General features: G+C 56.2%; 4 protein-coding genes across 4 annotated transcripts; 2 read left to right on the forward strand and 2 right to left on the reverse strand.

Moving 5' to 3' along the window:
- Window positions 1-1,139: 1,139 nt before the first annotated feature.
- Window positions 1,140-4,484, reverse strand: THITE_2054552 (uncharacterized protein; the record flags this gene model as incomplete). The annotated part of the gene is made up of 7 exons (XM_003655141.1): window positions 1,140-1,510; window positions 1,588-1,917; window positions 2,006-2,049; window positions 2,109-2,299; window positions 2,370-2,760; window positions 2,820-3,637; window positions 3,699-4,484. 7 exons carry the CDS (start codon window positions 4,482-4,484, stop codon window positions 1,140-1,142), a joined length of 2,931 nt encoding a protein of 976 aa, XP_003655189.1.
- A 1,500-nt stretch (window positions 4,485-5,984) lies between these two features.
- On the forward strand, window positions 5,985-7,133 carry THITE_2118582 (uncharacterized protein). The gene is made up of 2 exons (XM_003655142.1): window positions 5,985-6,696; window positions 6,763-7,133. Exons 1-2 carry the CDS (start codon window positions 6,159-6,161, stop codon window positions 7,020-7,022), a joined length of 798 nt encoding a protein of 265 aa, XP_003655190.1. The 5' UTR covers window positions 5,985-6,158; the 3' UTR covers window positions 7,023-7,133.
- Window positions 7,124-8,501, reverse strand: THITE_2118583 (uncharacterized protein). The gene is made up of 4 exons (XM_003655143.1): window positions 7,774-8,501; window positions 7,553-7,643; window positions 7,375-7,454; window positions 7,124-7,320 (listed from the first exon to the last, which is right to left on the reverse strand). Exons 1-4 carry the CDS (start codon window positions 7,942-7,944, stop codon window positions 7,225-7,227), a joined length of 438 nt encoding a protein of 145 aa, XP_003655191.1. The 5' UTR covers window positions 7,945-8,501; the 3' UTR covers window positions 7,124-7,224.
- A 793-nt stretch (window positions 8,502-9,294) lies between these two features.
- THITE_2118585 (uncharacterized protein) lies at window positions 9,295-15,542 on the forward strand. The gene is made up of 9 exons (XM_003655144.1): window positions 9,295-9,765; window positions 9,824-11,240; window positions 11,301-12,485; window positions 12,550-12,636; window positions 12,774-12,934; window positions 12,996-13,099; window positions 13,386-14,371; window positions 14,491-14,559; window positions 15,193-15,542. Exons 1-9 carry the CDS (start codon window positions 9,427-9,429, stop codon window positions 15,516-15,518), a joined length of 4,674 nt encoding a protein of 1,557 aa, XP_003655192.1. The 5' UTR covers window positions 9,295-9,426; the 3' UTR covers window positions 15,519-15,542.
- The last annotated feature ends 5,390 nt before the right edge of the window (window positions 15,543-20,932 follow it).

The following is a 20,932-nucleotide window of genomic DNA, read 5'->3' on the forward strand; positions in this document are numbered from 1 at the left end:
CTTGCCCGAGCCTGTCCTTGTGGACTATAACGCGGCTGTCGTATTCGAGCTGTCTCGCTATGGCAAGGCTCCATGTCAGCTCGATCCACTTCCTGTGAATCCGATGAAGTTCTTCTGGGACATGAGCTTCGCCGAGTTCGCGGGCTGGACGCCGTCGGAGTGGGGGAACAGTCTTCGACATAGCCAGAGGTGGTTGAAAGAACGGTTCGGCGGGAAGGAGGCGTCGAACTATGCGCCCGTGGATGTCGAGTTGCAGTTTGCGGAATATTGATTACCTGTAGGGGCATTGCTAAGCAGTCTGGGACCAAGGCTCGTCGCTTGCTTCGACCCGTTGAGCGATCTTGGGCACAGTCTTTGTCTTTGCAAATACCACCTCGATGTCATTCAAAATTTGGAGAATGGCCTTAAAACCACTCTCTAATCTACCCCATCACCACTGATCTCATCTCATCCCATCCCATCTCGTGACCATCTCGACCATAGACGCTTTCTCTTCTCGTTTTCTTACTTTTCTTGCTTCCTTAGTCGATTTCTTCCTGGTTTCCGAGTACAACAACCGAGGTTGCCTTTGTCAATTGGTGCTACTCATGCCAAGGCCATCGCCGGCTAAAAATCCCCTGAAAACTCGAGTCTCCTGAAGGGGCTCGAAATATAGAACAGTTACTAGTAGTCCCGTCCTTCTAAAGGTACTCCCTATCAACTTGGGCATCCTAGCCCGCCGAGGCATCGGCCTTCAAGAACAGGCCTGTTGCCAGACAGACGTTCCTGGCCACTGGTGGTCATATGAGACAGACTCGTAGGCACTCTGCTGCCATAGCGCAAAGCAGGAAAAAAGGACAAACAGAGGACAGAAAGTCCCATCAGAAACAGACAGATCAAACGAGCTCGGCCAAGGCTGGCATCCCCCCAACTCCCAAGCCAGACAAATCCGAAACCTACGTCGAGCCCAGATGCGGGACGACCCAACGTTCACCCATTCAACAACAGCTTTGACAGACAGCTGAGACTGGTGCCCACGAAAAGCAGCGCTCAGACGTTGGTATCAAGCCCAGAAGAAGCCTCCTCCTCGATGTGCATGCTGGTTTGACAACTTGGATGTCGACGGTGGAGGTGCCGTGGCCGGTGCTGGCGGCAGCCGGTTAATCAGAAGCGGAATCGGATGTCTCAGACGGCATCTCCTGCTTGATCGTGACAGGTGGCGGCGCCTGAGTGACTTGCATTTTCAGAATCTGCTCAAATCGTCCATCGACTTGTGCAAGTAGGTTGCGGACGTCGTCGCGGGCGGTCGACAGCGCCTTGAAGATGTCTTGGTGGGCCACAACAGCGCGGAAATCCGTCTGAATGAGCAACACGATGCGACTCGCTTCGGCCTTCACTTCCGCCTCAAAGTCGTCGACGGTGCTCAGGAGAGCACTCTCCATTTTGCGGGCGGCTGCTCGAAACATGGTGCCTTGATTGCGCTCTACATGGTCAAGCATGTATGCTTTGATCCGTTTGTAGCAGCCCGTACCTATCCAGAAACGGTACGCTCGGGAGTTAGTCATCCTCTAGACAAGACCAAGACTCTTGATAGGAAGGCGTTCTTACCCGACTCTCCGGCACAATGTCCGTAGGCGACGGCCATCGCTTCAGTCAGTGCCGGGACGATGAGCCGGTTGGCCTTTTTCTGTCCAGTCTTGACAACTTCCATCAGATTCGCCATATCTGAAAGATTGTTTTCGAGAATTTTGACCCGGTGTATGGCCAACGCAAAGGAGGGGATCTTTCTGAGTTCTGGTCGCTTGTCCATCTGCAAACGGAAAGCGCTCAAGGCCTGTCCGAAGCGAGCAACGAGCTTCTCGATGAGCTCAGGAAAGTAGCTCTCGAAGACATACTCCCATGACCCTGAGAGATGCTTCAGGAAGGGCTTTGCAAGCGCTGCAATGCTGTCAGCATCCAGTATGTGCCAATGGAGAAAGGGCAAGATTGGAGTGGAAAATTCTAGCATAATCAACATCTTACTTACCTGCATTGAAGTCCATCGCTCCCCTGGCCCCTGTGAATGCGCCACTAAACGGAGTGTCAATACCCATAACGCCAGGAAGCGAAGGCCAGGCTTAGCAACATACTCACGAACGCAAGTAGCACGGAAGGTTTGATATGCCAAACCTCCGTCGGTTGCGGGGCAAATCCAGGAATTGACCGTAGCAATCGCGGCGTCCTCTGCGACCTTGGCCGCCATATTGGACCTTCGGAAGATGCAGCAGTCAACGACCTCCCGACATACAGAAAAAGCTTGTGTGAGTGCGGAATTGAGGTCCTGGGCAGGCGCGATGGCAAGTCAGCTCAGATATTATCCCTGCGCCGACAAATGGGTGCATGTGGCCTACCTTCCTCAAACCGTCCATCGCTTTCTCCAGGTATCGAAGTTCCGCCTCCCGCATATCGTCGGCCAGCTTCGTCGGCTGGTCCGAGAGGACGACCTGGAGATGCACCGATGTTAAGAAGTTCCTGAGATCGGTCAGGAAGCGGCGGCAGGTTGCCGACCGTGTCTCGTCGGCCGTTTCCATCGCGTGTTTCTGTAATGCCGGAATTTCCGTGTCTTCGAGACCCGGAAAACCGGCAACCTGGTCGTCAATTTTCAGTCTTCCTGACATCTTCTGGTACGCCTTGCTTGACACGCAGAAAACTGGGAGTTTTCTGGCAATGTCATCGTAGTTCCGTCGGACTTGGCTGCTGTCGGAATTCTCGTTCTCCTCGGCAGCGTTGTCCAAATCCATCCTAATGGAGTCTGTTAGCGATAACGAGCGGCGGGCTTTTTGTATGTAGTGCGACCTCACTCTCGAATGCCCTCGGCAAACTGGAATTGTATCAACGGCCGAGTGCGATCGTTGCGCCACTTGACACAAGCATGCTTGATCTCTGAATTGAGCGACTTCAAGTCGGCCTTCAGCTCTCGGAGTGCCTTTCTCTGCGAGGCTAGAGGCTTTTTCAGGGCCTTCTTTTCCGCGTGCGCAGCGGACAGCTGCTCATCAGCCTCTCTCAGTCGCTGTGCGGCGACATCCCTTGAGATTTGTTCCATCTCCGGCTCGGTTTCAGTTGATTCCTCCTGATCGGAGTGTGTGTCCTCGGTACTCGTCCCATCGCTGGATTGAAGCCGAAGGCGCTTAAGAGCACCAGACTTGGCTCGTCTAGAGGACCGCTTTCGGGTGCCCCCCGGAGAAACCAGGAGATTCTCCCGGCCGTCCGAGCGGTCGAGAGCCGTTCTGAGGGACACGATGTACGTAAGAAGTTGGCTAATTTGACTGTCGATCTCAGAATTTCGGTGCTTGAGTTCGTTCACTTCCTCCTGGAGCTTTTCGCGCTCCGTCTGGAGAAGCTGTTCCCGCGCATGAAGTTGATGGGCGCGCTCCCCCTCGGGAATCAACTTCAAGGCTTCTGTTACCGAGAGATCATCGGCCTTTGAGCATACGACAGTGACTCTGGAATATGCCCCGTCAAACTGCAGCTGCCGTTTGAACGAGTCTCCCAGGAGGGTCTGGGCCGACTTGTCGTCGACCGCTCGAGTGATGGGCGCGACAACCCAAAGTCCGGTGCACTGCTCGATGTATTTCGAAGCAACTGCGGAGCGGGCAGCATTCGAATCCTGAACACCAGGCTGCAGTTCTCATTAGGACGCGGATTCAGTAGAGGAAGAGATCCATCCACGAGTCACTTACCAAGTCGACCAACACAAGGCCTGATGCAAGAATGGGTGATCGCACGAACACTTTAACGACCTTGATCAGCGGCCAGTACTCCATGGCATCGGGATCCTTCCCCCGTCCCGGAGTTTTCTCCTTAGAATCAATGAACTTCTTGAGAAGTGCGAGAAACTCCTGAGCCGTCGGGCTCTTAATGTGCTGGACACTTCCAAGGAGCCCCTTGACTGTATGGTGCGCCGTCAACTCGCAAGGGTCGAATTTTCCTTTCCTGATTTCGTCCTTCGCCAAGAAGGGATACACCGAGCGTATCTTGTGAAAAGCGACTCCGGCGTCGCTTTCACTACTGGGCTCATCCGTCCCAAGCGGGTCAGAAGCTTGGGTCATATCGCTGAGCAGAATTCTCAGTTCGTTGATCCACTCTTCTCTGCTGATGAAGTGAATCTCCGCGCGGTATTTTTCGTCGATGCGGTCAGAGGGGTTGTAGGCAACCTCGGTGACGACTGCCGTGCAAGCGCGCATGAAGTTAGTCGGGAGGAGACCCTCCTCGTCAAGGACGGCGTTTATGACTGAGCTTTTGCCCGCGCCAGTGCTGCCAACGACGCCAACTACGGTGCGTCGGTACGCAGTCTGGGACCGAAGCTCGTTGCTTGTTTTGATCCATTGAGCAATCTCGGGCACGGTCTTTGCCTCTGCAAGTGCCGCCTCGATGTCGCTCAAGATTTGGAGACCGGCCTGCACACCACTCTCCAACCTGGCTGAGGAAGTGTCCGAAATAAGCTCCTGAAGCTGGCTGAGCTTCATGGAGCCAGACGGATCGGGATTTCGTTCATCCATGATGTCCCTATTGATGGACAAGCATCAGCTCGCTGCAAAGAAAGTTCCAACCTGCCTGAATTATAATCATGTCCGACCATGCCTTCGTCGCTCTGGGTGTACATTGGCGCTTAATGGCCTCGTGTTTGAATCAAGGTCACTCACCTGGGAGGAATCGGCCGACTCGCCCAATGGCGGCGATGTCCTGGTTAGCCCGAGGAGCCTTTAGTCAAGGCGATGCCGGGAATTGGCTGACGGTCGAAGGCAAGGAAGTCTCAAGTAGGCTGTGCCAGCGAGATGCAGGAAGTGATTCTGGCGCTGGTTTAACCGACTTGATCGAGAATTTGTGTCACAAGTAGAAGGTGGAAAGTGGGGTTGAACTTGGGTGCGAGAGAAAGATTGGTTTCTCAAAGAGAGAATCGGAGTGGGAGGAAGGAGCATGAAACCGATCGAAGAGAGAGCAGGTGGCTTCGAAGAAGCCAACAAATTGGAGAACCGTGAGGAGTGTACCTTACTTAGCTCAGCTCCCGTTGCAATTGAAAGAAGAGAAGAGATGGGAGGTGGGAGTCTGAAAAAAAGTTGGCTATCGCCTTTTCGCCAGCACCTGTGGATTGCCGAGTCAAGTCAAGCAGGTGTGTGGCAGGGAATTCAGGGCTCGAAATTGTTTTTTTTGACTTTACGCACTTAAGTAAGTAAGGCGAGCTTTTCAATTCGAAGCTTCAATGACGGGTTTCTCGAGTGTGTACTGTATATTCAGAAAAAGAAGGAAGGAACACTCCGCTTTATGTCCTGGGCCTTTTCTTCTAACCTTGATCCACCATCTCGAGGGAGCGATTAGATAGGTACCACAGCTACACCGTGGTTCAAGCACCACGGAATACCTGATAGTTCCGTATGGTTGCGCCGTCCTTTGTGTAAAAACCTCTGTTTAAATCCCAATCAGTATTGACTGAGCTATTCGGTGCAATGCCACCGACAACCCGGTTGATTACTGAGGAGAGCCTAAACACGATGCTCCAAGTGTGAGTTTATTTTTATATTGAAACGATGCAATGGAGGATTCCAATACGATCCTGGAGAGCTTGTGCCCAGGCGGCCTGCATGGCAAGGAGCTGGTAGCAAATATCACTGTTTGCCACAATTGGGAGGTTTTCCTGGGCGAGCAAGTATATTAGGTAGCGTTAGCATATGTGTATATTCACAGTGGCAGTTCAACACCCCCTAAGAAGCTCGGTTTCGCCCCTCGGGTTAGTTGAACGACCGGCAATTCTTGTACGGCTGGTTCACATGAATTCAATCAAGGAGGAAAGGGGGATAAGCTTTGTGGGGTTACCTCAGTTACTACAGTCAGGTTGCTGAGCCTGGTTGGTTACTCAGCTTGACAGTAATCGATATTGGTGGTTTATTCTATGTTGATAGGCACTGACCGCCTGCCTATTTTAGCGTCATTCTGCCGCCTTTCAGTGCAAAGGAAACTTAAACCTCCAACTTCAATCAGACAGTGCGCCCTGTTCCAACATCAACAAAACACACGGTGCCAAAGTTCACCTCCATTCAGCGCCCAAACCCGCTGAGGTGCCCTACCGTATCGGTAACCGGCCCATCCCAAGTAGGAGCCGTATCCAGAACGGACAAAACATTCAAAATTTCGACACAGACGCGATGTCGACCATTACGCCTACCGCGCTGCAGAGCTCGCAGCCGCCGATTATTCCCCTGCCCTTCAACGCCAACCAACCCGAGACGATCCGGCTGTACCCGCTGTCCAACTACACGTTCGGCGTCAAGGAGACGCAGCCCGAGGAGGACCCCAGCGTGCTGGCTCGGCTGAAGCGCCTGGAAGAGCATTACCAGGCACATGGCATGCGGCGCACCTGCGAGGGCATCCTGGTCTGCCACGAGCACAACCACCCGCACATCCTGATGCTGCAGATCGCCAACGCCTTCTTCAAGCTGCCCGGCGACTACCTGCGGCCCGAGGACGAGGAGATCGAGGGCTTCAAGGCCCGCCTGGACGAGCGGCTCGCGCCCGTCGGCAGCCTCGGCGAGGGCAACAAGGCTGGCGACTGGCAGGTCGGCGACTGCCTCGCCCAGTGGTGGCGCCCGAACTTTGAGACTTTCATGTACCCGTTCGTGCCGGCCCACATCACACGGCCGAAGGAGTGCAAGAAGCTCTACTTCATCCAGCTACCGGAAACTAGTACGGTTTGGTTTCATGATTGGTTGTCTGGGTCACTGTGCTGTGTGCTAACCACGCGGTCTACAGAGGTTCTGAGCGTCCCGAAGAACATGAAGCTGCTTGCGGTTCCCCTCTTTGAGCTATACGAGAACACGCAGAGATACGGGCCCCAGCTCTCCGCCATTCCCCACCTCCTCAGCCGCTACAACTTCGAATTCGTCGATGAGAATGGCCAAGTGGTTGCTGTGACGCCCGGCGCAGGGCCGAGCGATGGTTACGTTCCCAAGACCAAGGTTTTGGCAGGGGGCGACGACATTGACATGAAGACGGAGAACGGGACGCACTGATCGATGGGCGGGATCGCTCGTGAGGTATTCTCGGTTTGGTAGGCGTCCGGCGTCCAAGGTCAGGTATCGGGCAAGGGCAAGCGCAGGCACGGAGTAGTGGGAAAATAAGCAGCTGGAAGGCGGCAGCTCGTTGTTTTCGCCCATCGTCGGGGCGGGTCACATTTAGAACATATACCCGAAACTCTCGGGTAGCAATCAACTTTCATGCCTTTTCGCCCTGTATGGTGGCTACTATCTTGCGACTGTGCTTCATGGCTCGGAATTCGAGGTACCAAATACCCTGCCAAGTTCCCGTGGCCTTGGACGGGTCAGCATCGCCCGCTCCAACCGACTCATCAGAGATACAACCTACCAGCTTGCCATCCTTGATGGGGATTGTCACACTGGCCCCGATCAACGCCGACTTGACATGGGCAGGAAGATCGTCGGGTCCTGGACATAGTGAGCCTCGACGTCATTCTCCTTGATCTCCTTCCCCTGCCTCCCATCGATACACCAAAACCGACTCCAAAAGGAAGACCACAACGTACCTTCCGCATCATGCCGATACAACGCCTCTCCATTCGGCCCCGCCTCCGGGACGATCCGGTCAAGCGTATCGCTCATGTCCGCTCTGACATCCTAACCCGACACCAAAAACAGACCGCCTCTGTTAGCTCATCGCCCACAGCCACTGTCCTCCCCATTTCCTCCCATGCCGACCTCCAATCAAGCTACAAAAAAAGAAAGGAGAAAGCGGGAGGGAGCGCACCTCGTCCCAGTTCTCATTCAGGCTTAGCGCGCAGCTGGTGTGCTGGATGAACAGGTGCAGCAGCCCGACCTTGTACGATCGGATCTCGGGCAGCTCCTTGAGCACCGTGTCGGTGATCAGGTAGGACCCACGGGAGCGCGCGGGGAGGGTAAATTGCTTCTGGAACCACATTGTTTTTTCCTCTGCTGTCGTCGTCGTCGCCGTTATAGTTGTGGTTGTCGGGAGGGATGGTGAGTTCTGAGAATGGGCTTGGTGGGGGCCCGGGCGGCTGCTGGGATGGAATAGACGCAGGGGCAGCGTCCAGAGGAAGTGGAATGCGCTGGGGAAGAGGGCGATCAGCAGGAGGAGGAGGAGAATTAGCGTTGAGGTTGTTGCTGTTGTTGGTGCTGTGGTGCGGGTGAGAGTTGTGGCTGTTTGGCGGGGTGGTGTTGGGCTTGGCGAGTGTTTCGGAGGCATAATCGCGTAGAGAGGAGGGGCAGGTTGAAAGTTAAAACGTCATGGACAGCTGTGGGGTGTTTTTGTTTGGTAAGGGACCCTATTGGCGGATATGCGTGAAGATCTCCTTGGGTGAGAGTCGAGGATCTACACAGTACTGTGTAAAAAAGATGCTAAATCTTGGTTGGGAATAAAGGGCACATTGTAGTGTAATTGGACGACTGGGAGGTCTGTGGTGCAATCATGATCATGTTGCATCTTTAGTTGGTCTCTGGGCTGAGAAGGGATCTGTTGTGTTGCGGAGAGTAAGGCTGGGAGTTCTGGGTCCCGACTCCGGTGTCACCATGATGCGGAAACCAACAGACTGTGCCCAGTGCGTAACAAAAATGATAGTAGTCAAATATTGGCACATATTAGGAAGAACCAGCTGCTTGTTAAACCATTCCACACGGCACACAGCTCGTGGCCAGACTAACACAACCAATTGCGCGTGTAACAAGGTTGTGAGGCAGACGTTGGCGTCGTCATTCCATATGTTGCCCTGGCTGTGTTTGGTGGGAGCGCGAAGAGATGGGGCGGCAGCGGGGCATGCTCCAATGGTTGAGGTGGGGTCAATGACTGGGGGCTGGGTTGGATGGGAAGTTACCTAGGTACTTGGCATTGTCAGCCGCTCGCTGCACGCTTGGCCTTGCATGCCGAAGCGGGGCAGGTTCCTGCTTAAGCTTTTTAGCGGCAGCTCCCCGCCGGGAGCGGAGCTGCATGGAGCTCAGGCTGCCCCTGTCCATCTCGTGTAGTGTAGAAGCTCCTGGCCCGCTGCTGACAATTCCAACGCACCTCGGCGCGTCACCGCCAGGAGAACGGTCTAACTTTTTTTCTTTGACTACTTCTGTCCGATTATCTCCGCGAACTCCGCGGTTTCTGCCTGCGAGCAAAGAGTGCGAGAACAGTTCGCATGTATAAGGCCACATACTTCAATTGGGCAGCCCAGGCCAAGCAGCCTTTCCTGCAGATCGCAGTTCGCCCGGACGTCATCGTTAGCCGGTCGATTTGATTCCGCCGCGCCGCGACATCGACCCGGCATCAGATCGAGACCCACCGACGAACCAACTTCCTCCTTCCTCAACCCACCGCCTGGAATCCCGAACCCGAGATCCCACAACTCTCTCTCATTGATATGACACTTCCGCACACTGTCCTGAACTCATGATACTTGTGCCGATGGGGCCGCCCGACTTCAGCGACGGCCTCTGGGCCGCGGAATCGCAAAAGCCCATGTTCGAGACGGGCTCCTTCACCGGCTACCGTCCCGTCGTATCCGAGCTCGGCCACGGCTATCTCACAGCGGCGACCGTCTTCAGCCAGCCGCTCTGTGGCAACGAGGAGGGTTGGGGGCCGCTGAGCCCGTTCCGATATGACTTCACGCCGTGTTTTATCGACGTATGGGTCGCCACGGTCGCCGCGTTCGGCATTGTCGTGGGCGCCATTGCCGTGTGGTGGCTTCTGAAGAGGAAGCAGCCAACTCCCGTGTCGAAAGACTGGCATTTCTGGACCAAGCAGGTGGGTTTTGCCCTGCGGATACTGATCTTGTAGGCCGTGTCCTGACCCCTTGAATCAGACTCTCCTCGGCCTCATCATTGCCGACGTTGCCGTTCAACTCGGGTTCCAGATTAGCAGCTACCCGGATATCTGGTTCGGGGACTTCAGGGTCTACACCACAGCGGCCACGATTCTCTCCCTATCCGTGATCTTCGCAATTCAGTGGCTCGAGCACTCCCGACTGCGGAACGCCAACGGCGTCGTTTTGTTCTACTGGCTGTTTCTCCTCATCGCGCTCGCTGTCAAGCTCCGGTCTCTGATCTCGCAGCAAATTTACGTCACGGGCCTGCCTTATTTTGTTACTTACTGCGTTGGCTTTGGGCTCTCCGCTGTCGAGTTCTTCTTCGAGTGGCTGTGGCCCAAGAAGAACAGCACATATGAGGCCCTGGTCGACGAGGAGGAGTGCCCAGCCGAATACGCCACCGTATTCTCCCTCCTCACCTTCTCGTGGATGACCCCTTTGATGAAGTTTGGCTACTCCACATTCTTGACCGAGGAGGACCTCTGGGGACTGCCGAAAAAGGATACGACCAAGGCCACCGGCGATGCCTTCGAAAAGTCGTGGGCGTACGAGCTGGCGCATCACAAGCACCCCTCGCTCTGGCGTGCCCTCTTCGGCGCCTATGGCGGCCCTTACCTACTTGCCAGTGTCTTCAAGATCGGCAACGACATTGCGCAGTACACCCAGCCGCAGCTTCTGCGATTCCTGATCGCTTTTATTGCGTCGTATCGTGACGGAGAGCAGCCGCAGCCCGTGATCAAGGGCGCTGCTATTGCGTTGGCCATGTTTGCCGTCGCCGTCTTCCAGACCACGATGGTTCACCAGTACTTCCAGCTGGCCTTCGTCACAGGCATGAGGATCAAGAGCGGCCTGACATCCTCCATCTACAAGAAGGCGTTGAAGCTGTCGAATGAGGGCCGGTCGAGCAAGACCACGGGAGACATCGTGAATTACATGGCCGTCGATGCCCAAAGGCTCCAGGATCTCACGCAGTTTGCTCAGCAGATGTGGTCGGCGCCGTTCCAGATCATCATTTGCATGGTCTCGCTCTACCAGCTGGTTGGATGGTCCATGCTGGCCGGCATTGGCGTCATGATCATCATGATCCCAGTCAATGGCATGATCGCGCGCTTCATGAAGAGGCTGCAAAAGCAGCAGATGAAGAACAAGGATGCGAGAAGCCGCTTGATCGCCGAAATTGTCAATAACATGAAGAGCATCAAGCTCTATGCTTGGGGTGCAGCGTTCATGAACAAGCTCAACTACATCAGGAACGACCAGGAGCTGAAGAACCTGCGCAAGATCGGCGCCGGTCAGGCCTTCGCCAACTTCACCTGGTCGACTACTCCGTTCCTCGTCTCTTGCTCAACATTTGCCGTGTTTGTGCTTACCGGCGACCAACCTCTCACGACGGACATCGTGTTCCCCGCTCTAGGTACGAGGTTTTCGGTCGCAAGTTGGTGTGGTCTCTCTTAACTGACGCTGATGTCCGCAGCCTTGTTCAACCTCCTCACCTTCCCGCTTGCGGTTCTCCCCATGGTCATCACCTCGATCATCGAGGCTAGCGTTGCCGTTGGCCGCCTCACGTCGTACCTGACGGCTGAAGAGATTCAGCCAGAGGCCGTCATCGTGAAGCCGCCAGTCGAGGCTGCAGGCGAGGAAACCGTGCTGATCCGTGACGCCAGCTTCTCCTGGAACCGGCACGAGAACAAGACCGTTCTGAAGGATATCCACTTCAGCGCCAGGAAGGGCGAGCTGTCCTGCATTGTCGGCCGCGTGGGCGCAGGCAAGAGCTCGTTCCTGCAGAGCATTCTCGGCGACTTGTGGAAGGTCAAGGGCGAGGTCGAGGTCCACGGAACGGTGGCCTATGTCAGCCAGTCGCCCTGGATTATGAACGCCACGGTCCGTGAAAACATCGTCTTTGGTTACCGCTACGACTCAAACTTTTACGAGAAGACGGTGAAGGCCTGCGCGCTGCTGGATGACTTTGCCCAGCTCCCTGACGGAGATGAGACGGTCGTGGGCGAGCGTGGTATTTCGCTGAGCGGCGGTCAGAAGGCCCGCGTTGCTCTGGCGAGAGCTGTGTACGCGAGAGCGGATGTTTACCTCCTCGATGACTGTCTCTCTGCTGTCGATTCTCACGTTGGCCGCCACATCATCGACAATGTTCTCGGTCCCAGAGGGCTGCTCAGCTCCAAGACGCGCATTCTGGCGACGAACTCGATCCCTGTCCTTGTCGAGTCCGACTACATTTGCATGCTCAAGGATGGCGAGATTGTCGAGAAGGGGACGTACCGGCAGCTGACCGCCATGAAAGGCGCCGTCTTCGAGCTGATGAAGACCGCTGGGCAGAACGAGTCGGGCCCGAGCTCCCAGGCTGCCTCCCCGTCTGGCAGCGACAGCGAAACCTCGACTGTCATCGAAGCTGCGAGCAGCAGTCAGGAGAAAGAGGAACTGGAAGAAGCTCAGGAGAGTCTGGGCGCACTCCAGTTCATCAGGCCCGGCCCCGGCAGCTCTTCTTACCAGGGGCAGAAGCCGAGGACGGGAAGCATGGCTACCTTGCGGCGGCCTAGCACAGCCAGCTTCAGGGGCCCTCGGGGCAAGCTTCACGACGAGGAGAACCCGAGCAAGACGAGGCAGGCGAAGGAGCACTCTGAGCAGGGCAAAGTGAAGTGGTCGGGTACGTGACCTGCACGGTTTCCGTCCGCCAGCTTGGTGGGTGCGATGAGCTAACGCGGTGACAGTCTACGCCGAGTACGCCAAAACCAACAACCTCGTCGCTGTCGCCGTCTATCTGTTTACTCTCGTTGCCGCGCAGACGGCGCAGTTCTGTAGGTGGAATCCCCTCCGATTGACCTCTGCGGCCTCCCGCCAAACAGGAACATCAACGGTCCTGTTCACCGCATCTTTGCGAACAAGAGATGGATACATCACATCCGTAAAACGGGCATACTAACTTCGCCTCTAGCTGGAAGCATTTGGCTCAAGCGGTGGGCCGAGAGAAACGCCGAGGCCGGCGGCAACCCCGAGATTGGCAAATACATCGGCATCTACTTCGTATTCGGCATCGGCGCCGCCGCGCTCACGGTCGTGCAGACCCTCATTCTGTGGATCTTCTGCTCCATCGAGGTATGTCGACCTTAATCGAGGATGCGAACCGGAGACTGCGGCTCACATCTAGTTCGCGCAGGCATCGCGCAAGTTGCACGAAAGGATGGCAACGGCAATCTTCAGGTCTCCCATGTCATTCTTTGACGTTACACCGGCCGGTCGCATCCTGAACAGGTTCTCGAGGTGAGTAGTTGCCAGCCTCACAACTCCAAGTCCCTAATTTCGTCCCACCCCCGTTTTTACATGGGTAGGACAAGCCTGCTGCCGTGCGAGGGGGGCTTGCTCCAAATGGCTCTAACGGTGCGGGAACCAGCGGTGCCAGCGCTGTCGTACTCCCGCGCCGCGTAACGGACGGACAATGTTCACCCACGCCCATTCCACCCGTCCCCCCACCCCCCAACACCATCCTGCACAATCTGGGCAGCCTCAGAGCTCCACAATCACGCTGACCGTTTCTTCTGTCGTGCAGCGACATCTATCGTGTCGACGAGGTGCTCGCTCGGTCGTTCAACATGCTGTTCAACAACCTAGCCAGATCGGCCTTCACCCTCGTGATCATCTCCGTTTCCACACCGCCTTTCATCGCCTTCATCATCCCGCTGAGCGCCATGTACCTCTGGATTCAGCGGTACTACCTGCGGACATCGCGAGAGTTGAAGAGACTGGACAGTGTGAGCCGGAGCCCGATCTACGCGCACTTCCAGGAGTCGCTAGGGGGCATCTCCACCATCCGTGCATACCGCCAGCAGGACCGATTCGAGCTCGAGAACGAGTGGCGGGTAGATGCTAACCTTCGGGCCTACTTCCCCTCCATCAGCGCCAACCGGTGGCTAGCGGTGAGACTGGAGTTCATCGGCGCCGTTGTGATTCTGGCTGCCGCGGGCTTCCCGGTCATCGCGGTGGCCAACGGCAGAAAGCTGAGCGAGGGCATGGTCGGCCTGGCATTGTCTTACGGCTTGCAAATCACCACGTCTCTCAACTGGATCGTGCGCCAGACGGTCGAGGTCGAGACCAACATCGTGTCCGTAGAGCGCGTCCTCGAGTATGCGCAGCTGCCAAGCGAAGCGCCCGAGATTATCCACCGCTGCCGGCCGCCTGTGAGCTGGCCGTCGCGTGGCGAAATCGAGTTCCACAACTACAGCGCGCGGTACCGGGAGGGCCTCGATCTCGTGCTTAAGAACATAAACTTGGATATCAAGTCGCACGAGAAGATTGGCGTCGTGGGACGCACAGGCGCCGGGAAGTCCTCCTTGACCCTGGCCTTGTTCAGGATCATCGAGCCGGACACGGGCTACATCAGCCTCGACGGGCTCAACACGTCGACCATCGGCCTGCTGGATCTGCGGAGGCGTCTGGCCATCATTCCACAGGACGCGGCTCTCTTCGAGGGAACCATTCGGGACAATCTGGATCCGGGGCATGTCCATGATGATACGGAGCTATGGAGCGTTCTAGGTACGTTCTTGGCCCTGCCCGTTTATACCCGTCGTGCTACATGCTCCACCCTCCACCACGGTGCTCACATGGCCCTGCCGTCTTATCGGGTACACACGACTAATCCGGCTGGCACACAGAACATGCTCGGCTGAAAGACCACGTCGCATCCATGGAGGGCGGTCTGGAGGCCAAGATACACGAAGGAGGTAAGCAGTACATCTCTTACGGGGGATCTCCGTCTGCATCTCGTCTTTCGTTTTCGCTTTCTGTCGGCTTTTGCATGCTCGTGTCGTGCCATCTGCAGCCGTCCGCGTCATCTCGCCTCGCCGCCCTCCCGTCGGTATTGTCGGGCGTGAGACGGCTGGCTGCAAGGTTGCGCGCCGCCTCAGGCGCGGGCACTGCTTGATACGAGCCGAACCACAGGACATTTTGCACCGAGCTGTCTCGCGTGTCAACAATGTGGCACACCGTCAGCCCATCTGTCCCTCACATTGGACAGCGGGAGGGGCGTTTGGGTCCTCCGCGGCCCGGGACGCCGTTTTACTGCGACACGTTTCTTGCCTCCCATGCACGTCGTTGCATCGCTTGGCCCGGTTGTCTCCGTACGGTCTCCGGCGGAGACCCTGCGGGATCTCCGATGCGGTGTCCACCCCTCGGACACTGGACGAGCCGGTTTCCGAACAGTGCCATCCATCTGTCTTATTTCTGTGCTATATTTGCTTACCCTGTCACTTATCTTGTCATCCCCAACCGTTGATTCCGGGTCCACGCGTGCCGCGCCACGCTCAAGCAAAGCATACCGACTGGGCAGGGGCAAACTAACACGTGCAAACTCGCAGGCTCGAACCTCTCTCAGGGCCAGCGCCAGCTGGTGTCGCTCGCGCGGGCCATGCTGACGCCGTCCAACATCCTGGTCCTCGACGAGGCCACTGCCGCCGTCGACGTGGAGACTGACGCGATGCTCCAGAACACGCTGCGCGGGCCGCTCTTTGCCAACCGCACCATCGTCACGGTCGCGCACCGCATCAACACGATCATGGACAGCGACCGCGTCGTGGTGCTCGACAAGGGCCAAGTGGTCGAGTTTGACACCCCTGCGGAGCTGATCAAGAGGCGGGGTGTGTTCTGGGGGTTGGTGAAGGAGGCGGGGTTGTTGGAGGAGTGAGGTGCGGATGCTTTGTGTGTCTACGACGGGGCGAGGTATCTAAGGGGTCTAGACTTGTGTATCTTGGTTTGTGTGTGGTAAGCTGGATGGAAGGGCACTGCATAGTTGCCTGATGAAGCCGAGATGCAGGAGGTTTGAGGGTGATCGGAAGAAAAGAAAAAGATGTCTGGCTTTGGCTTTAGACTTGCCTCGCCGTTGCATCAGGGCATTTCGCATTTCGAAGGCATCTGTATCAGCGTCGGCATCTGCTTGTTCTATCTACCTGTGTTTACGAGGCAAAAGTAAAACAAAACTCCGAGTCGGCGTACATGCATAATACTCGATATTAGGAGGGAGGGCCTCGTGGTCGCTCTTTGTCCTCCCTCGGCCGCTGCTGCTGTGTTCGGTCGACTCCCTTCCATCTTTCTGGCTTTCCTCTTCACCGCCATTCTTAACATCACTGTTATTCTCCTTCTTGATGCTTCTTAACATCGATCAATCTCGGTGCCACCGTGCCCGCCGGTTTGGGACGGCTCACGTCCAACAACAGGGCCTGTATCACCACCATTGCCACTGCTGGACAAGGTCAGGTGTCATCCCCGCGCGTCGCTGTTTCTCTGGCTTGTGGCATGCCCGGTGGGTAAATACCGTATTAGCAAACTGAAACAGATAACTAAAGGACAGAAACACAAAAAGTGAATCAGATTCGTAATCGCAAACAGAGACAGCAACACTAGGACCGAGGAAAAGCTGCTGCGCATGCTTCCATTCGCTGTGAAACACCGAGTATGGTTTGGTTGTGGTTTCCCCCCTGCCCGCCTCACCAGCTCTGGACTGTATACCTATGTACGCCACCATGCAGGGGAACATACGGAATATTTCCGTCCTGTGCCCTCTTTGCCGTACGCGGTCGTGGTGGCTATTGTGGCTCAGGTAGTGTAACTGCCCTACGTTATCAAGGCAAGGCTGGTAAAGGCAATCCAGCGCGGCGGCAGCAAAGCGGAGCAAAAGCTTTGCTGAGGACGGAGTATGTTGTGCTGTGCGAGGCTATGCAGGGAAGAGCACGCGCCAAGAAGAAATAAAAGATAAAATAAAATAAAATGAAACAAAATAAAATAAAAAAGAATCCCGTGATCGAAACAACCTGCTGTGTAACAACAGCCACCCCTAGTTACCAAGCAACCCAGCCGCCTCTCCGCCGAGGCAGTTTCGCAGCTTTTGTCCCAAGCGCAGCCACTGCAATTTCAGTCCGGCTTATCAGCAGTTAAGTCAGTCAGTTCGTTACCGCTCGCAGCCAGGCGAGGTGGGACACAAACATTCATTAGCTATCTTAGCTGTCCGCCATGAAGGCAGGGTAAGAAAGAGAGAAGGTGAATTGGTCCGGTTTTAGTACTCCCCTACGGACGGAGTAATTTCACCGCAACTAACTTCCTACCTTGCCTACTGTGTAGTGAGTTCGTGATGCCGGCCCGGCCGGCAGCAGCAACGCCGAATTGTGCACACAGATTATGCAGGCAGCCGCAGTGCCCGAGTGTGATGCTCGTCACACTCCCCAACCTCGGGGTTTGTGTTGCCCCTTGGCTCGGGATTAGTTCCTTCCTTTGGTGGTGAGCAGAGCGAGGAGTGGTGCGGAGTAATCCGTACTTTGCGCGGTTCGCCGGCGGTTCGCTACGAACGCATGCAAGGGGAAGGGATGGGCAAGACGGTCTTCCCCATCTGGCGAACATGGATGTCGTGATGGGTGGCCGGTTTGTGGGGAAGAGGGGGGGGTTTCTTTTCTAGTCCGAGGTTGGGATTGACTTTGCAGCGCGGCTGAGACAAGAAGGTCTTGGCTGGAAGGGGGGAGGTTGTCTTGGGCTCGCCTGCACAGGGCATTCGTTCATCCACCCAGGCTAGTGTAGACAAGCTGAGAAGTCGTGTAATTCCCTGAGCTGCCCACCAGGATTGAACCTGATGTCGTTATCAGCATGGTCTCGCTGATCTGAGCCTGATACGCCGGTCACGACGACCGTGTCGATCGCAGCCAGGCCGTTGCTTGTCCTGCAAGCCTCTCCACAGCGGCCACTAAGCACTCCCCGCCCCAGACTCTGGAAATGCTCGGGCTCTTCCTAAAGCCCGCGCTTGCAGTTTGCCGTTGCAGGAGGTTCCGTTGCAGTTGCACTCCCACGCGCTGGGTACCGTTCATTGCCTTGCCGGGAACGCCGCTACCACTGGGACAGTGTCTGCGCGCCTTGGTACCGCAACGTGCCGGAAGGCAGAAAGAAGCAGAAACAAGGTGGTGTGGAAGGGAGTTGTCGATGCGAAGCTGTGCGACCCTTTATCGTTGATTAATGTCCGTATTATTCCGTGCGGAAGACACGGCGTGCCGTGGCTGACCGTCTCTGCGGGGAACACCCCGTCCTGTGCTCTGGTGAGCTCGGCGCCGGAAAATTTGGAGAGAAACGCAGCCCAGCGATGCCAAGGCCGGCCGAGAGGTGTGGCGCTTTTCACGCACACTGAAAGGGTAAGAGGGGGTAAGACAGAGGGGCAAAAGAAGAATGTTTTGGCGTTGGTAGAGTCCGAGACTGACTGAGATCCTGCGGTCCGTCGAACGAGTTAGTTACACGGCGAAGCCACAAGCCACTGCCGTCGTTGGAGGGTTACGCAAAGGGGCTCCTGGTCGGCACGCGTGGGGGATGGGCAATGGCAATGACGAGGACGAGGACGAGCTTCAGGCGGTGAGGTGAAGCAGCGAGAAGACCATGTTGGCTCGCACCCAATAGCGATGGAGTCCGTAGCGACTGTGTACCGCATCGACACCGCAGGCGCAGACTCGGCAGCCCCGACGTTCACACACCGTTGAACCCATGACGGCGTGTCTTGACATGCGCGGTCCTCTCCACGTCTCCCATGTTTGTCGCAGGTTGTTGGCTGTCGGGGATAGTTAGTTAATCTGGACGCATAACTGTCAGCACTGTGAAGCTCGTTCAACGATGCGGGACAGCAAAAGTCCCAACAGACGCAGCGCACACGGCATGGCAGTTTGGTTGCTTGATAGGGATGGTGAGGCGGCGGCACAGCTGCGGGGGTTTCTGTGTAGATATTCTGAAAGGGGCTCAGCTGACGGGCCCAAGTGGGCAATAACCAACGTTTAAAGGAGCTGGTAAATAAGACGCACCTCACTCGTCACAGCAGGTGGGCCCAAGCCCGTAGCGGGATGCGGCCATGTAGGAGGCCAGGCCCTGGTCGACGGACTCTTCCTGCACACCGACGGTGAGTTGATGCAGCTACGGGTTACACAGTACACTGGTCTCGAGAGCGCCCAGTGGTGTATGTATACACTACTCCGCACACGAAGGACAAAGTACGGAATACACTGCGCAATAAGCCTCTTTGGTGTCGATCCGGAAGCTGTCGTCAGCGCCCCCGGCGCGGCGCCTTGCCGCTTGCGTGCTGCTGCAGCCAACATCTTACACTACCTACACTAGTGTAGTTGAACGTCTTGCGGTTGTCGCGGGGGGCGCCTCCATCACATCCGGTTGATGATGCATTGTTCCGGCATGCAAGGATGTCTAGAAGGGGCTTCGAGGCCGTTTCCTCGGAAGCCACAAGAACCAAAGTAGGTAGGCCACATTGGTGCACTGTGAATTGTTACCGGGGCTGTCGCAGTACTGTGGACGTTGTATGAAGGTACCTACCTATGTTAGGTACATGCATGCTGCGCAGAACGGAGCACTGCGGGGAGAGCTCGAGACATGGTCGGCGACCATCTTTGCATGAGCGCACAAACATGCCCGCCCTTTCCACTCGCTCATTGGGAGGAGGCCTTAGTTAACTACGCAGCATCGACGCCGACACGCATCTCTGCCCGAGAGAGGATGCACTGGCAGCCACGGCATCTTGATGGTTGCTCGGAGCTGGAGGTGTGGTGTGTTGGGAGGCACAGTGCACGGCACGGACATGGGGTACTTTCGGGCACTCGCACTGGGCTTGGGGCCCATGGAGGGAGCTGGAAAACCACCGCCCAGGTGGGCATCCACCGAACCATCAACAAACCGACTGCGTACTTCCCTATAGCAACTTGACATAGCACTGATTCGTTCCAGATCGCCAAAATCCGCGACTCTTTCCGGAGGTGAGCTGCGCGTCATAGGCATCTATATAGATTGTTGGGTGCTGCCGAAGGAAACTGAAGCAGGCAGATGCAGCCCTGCGGCCAAGCCGCCAAGCCAGAAGCGAAGGGTCCTGGGATCTCGGCTGTCACTTCATTTTCTTTGCGAGCCGAGATAAGCTCGCGTCCGTTGGACGGGGCCTGGGAGCTCATAATGTTACACTAGTGGGTGCCCAGTGTTCATGCCGCTGCCGCAGAGAAAACCGGGGCGTTTAAAGCACAGAAACAAGCGCAAGCACGAAACAGATGGTCTGGACTTGACTTAAATGGCTGGCTTTTCGTCTCACGTTACAGCTAGGCCTGGACAGTACCTACCTAGGTAGTCAGTCGAACTAAATTCCGTGATCCAGAAAACGCGTTTCCTAGACTTCTCTCTCGTCTTTCCGTGTCCGTCCTTGTTCCTGACCATCCTTCTTGTCCCGCGCTCACGCACAGGGCTGGCAAGGGCCGTTCCGATACCTCGCCCTCCTGCCGCATCGGACCGTGCAAGTGTGTTCGTGAGAAGTGAGTAATCTGAGAATCAAACCCGCCCCGCCTCGACCGCAGATCTGGGTCCGGTACTTTGACCTCGACAATCCTTCCGGGGCTCTCGTGTCATCCGGCAAAGACAGTGCGGACGGTAACCACGCTGCGCCTGTCCGTTCCCGGCCCGGACAGTGTTTGCCGCGGCCGGATGGCCTTGACTTCCCCATCCCAAACGCAGATCAGGGATTCGGCTGCCAAGATTCCACTAGACGGGAGGTGCGCCTGTCCAAGACAACGCTGTGTGGTGGTGGCTTGGATGCTGCTCCACGAACGAGTGCTCATTGGTGCATCACGATCCTCCAGACAGAACCAACAACAAGCCACGTATCCGGCTGCTTCGTCCAAGCAGAAACGTTCGGCTTTTTTTTTTCTTTCTTTTGTTTCCCCGACTTAACTGGACAGGGCGCTTCCATTGTTGATATGCCCAAGGTGCGAATTTGGGCCGGCTGCCAGTTCGAGCCCTCTTCCGCTCATCCGGGTACTGTACCTCTGAGGGCCCACTCGAGAACCCCCGCTGGTTGTCGAGGTTGTGTACTGTGTACCACTCATACCGAGCGAGGCCCAACAGATTCGAGGCGTCCCGTTGGCTGTCAACGAATGCATGGAAGCGCAGTGGCGGCACCTTCAACTTCCCTTTCCGTGCTGATGCGTTGCAAGTGGCTTGCTCCTCACGATCAATCGGGGACGACCCGACAAGTTGGGCGCACACTTGCAGCCCTGGGAAACAGGTGAACTACCACGTACATACTACACTATACAC

Source organism: Thermothielavioides terrestris, chromosome 4 (genome assembly GCF_000226115.1).
Source record: "Thermothielavioides terrestris NRRL 8126 chromosome 4, complete sequence".
NCBI classification, from domain to species: domain Eukaryota; kingdom Fungi; phylum Ascomycota; class Sordariomycetes; order Sordariales; family Chaetomiaceae; genus Thermothielavioides; species Thermothielavioides terrestris.

What these genes read in the sequence shown, in the direction of transcription:
- THITE_2118582 (XM_003655142.1), top strand. Translation starts at nt 6,159, where the DNA reads ATGTCGACCATTACGCCTACCGCGCTGCAGAGCTCGCAGCCGCCGATT. An exon ending in CATCCAGCTACCGGAAACTA is followed by an intron (nt 6,697 to 6,762) that starts GTACGGTTTGGT and finishes CGCGGTCTACAG; the next exon opens with AGGTTCTGAGCGTCCCGAAG.
- THITE_2118583 (XM_003655143.1), bottom strand. Translation starts at nt 7,944, where the DNA reads ATGTGGTTCCAGAAGCAATTTACCCTCCCCGCGCGCTCCCGTGGGTCC. An exon ending in TGAATGAGAACTGGGACGAG is followed by an intron (nt 7,644 to 7,773) that starts GTGCGCTCCCTC and finishes GTGTCGGGTTAG; the next exon opens with GATGTCAGAGCGGACATGAG. An exon ending in GTATCGGCATGATGCGGAAG is followed by an intron (nt 7,455 to 7,552) that starts GTACGTTGTGGT and finishes CACTATGTCCAG; the next exon opens with GACCCGACGATCTTCCTGCC.
- THITE_2118585 (XM_003655144.1), top strand. Translation starts at nt 9,427, where the DNA reads ATGGGGCCGCCCGACTTCAGCGACGGCCTCTGGGCCGCGGAATCGCAA. An exon ending in CATCGTGTTCCCCGCTCTAG is followed by an intron (nt 11,241 to 11,300) that starts GTACGAGGTTTT and finishes TGATGTCCGCAG; the next exon opens with CCTTGTTCAACCTCCTCACC. An exon ending in GGATCTTCTGCTCCATCGAG is followed by an intron (nt 12,935 to 12,995) that starts GTATGTCGACCT and finishes TAGTTCGCGCAG; the next exon opens with GCATCGCGCAAGTTGCACGA.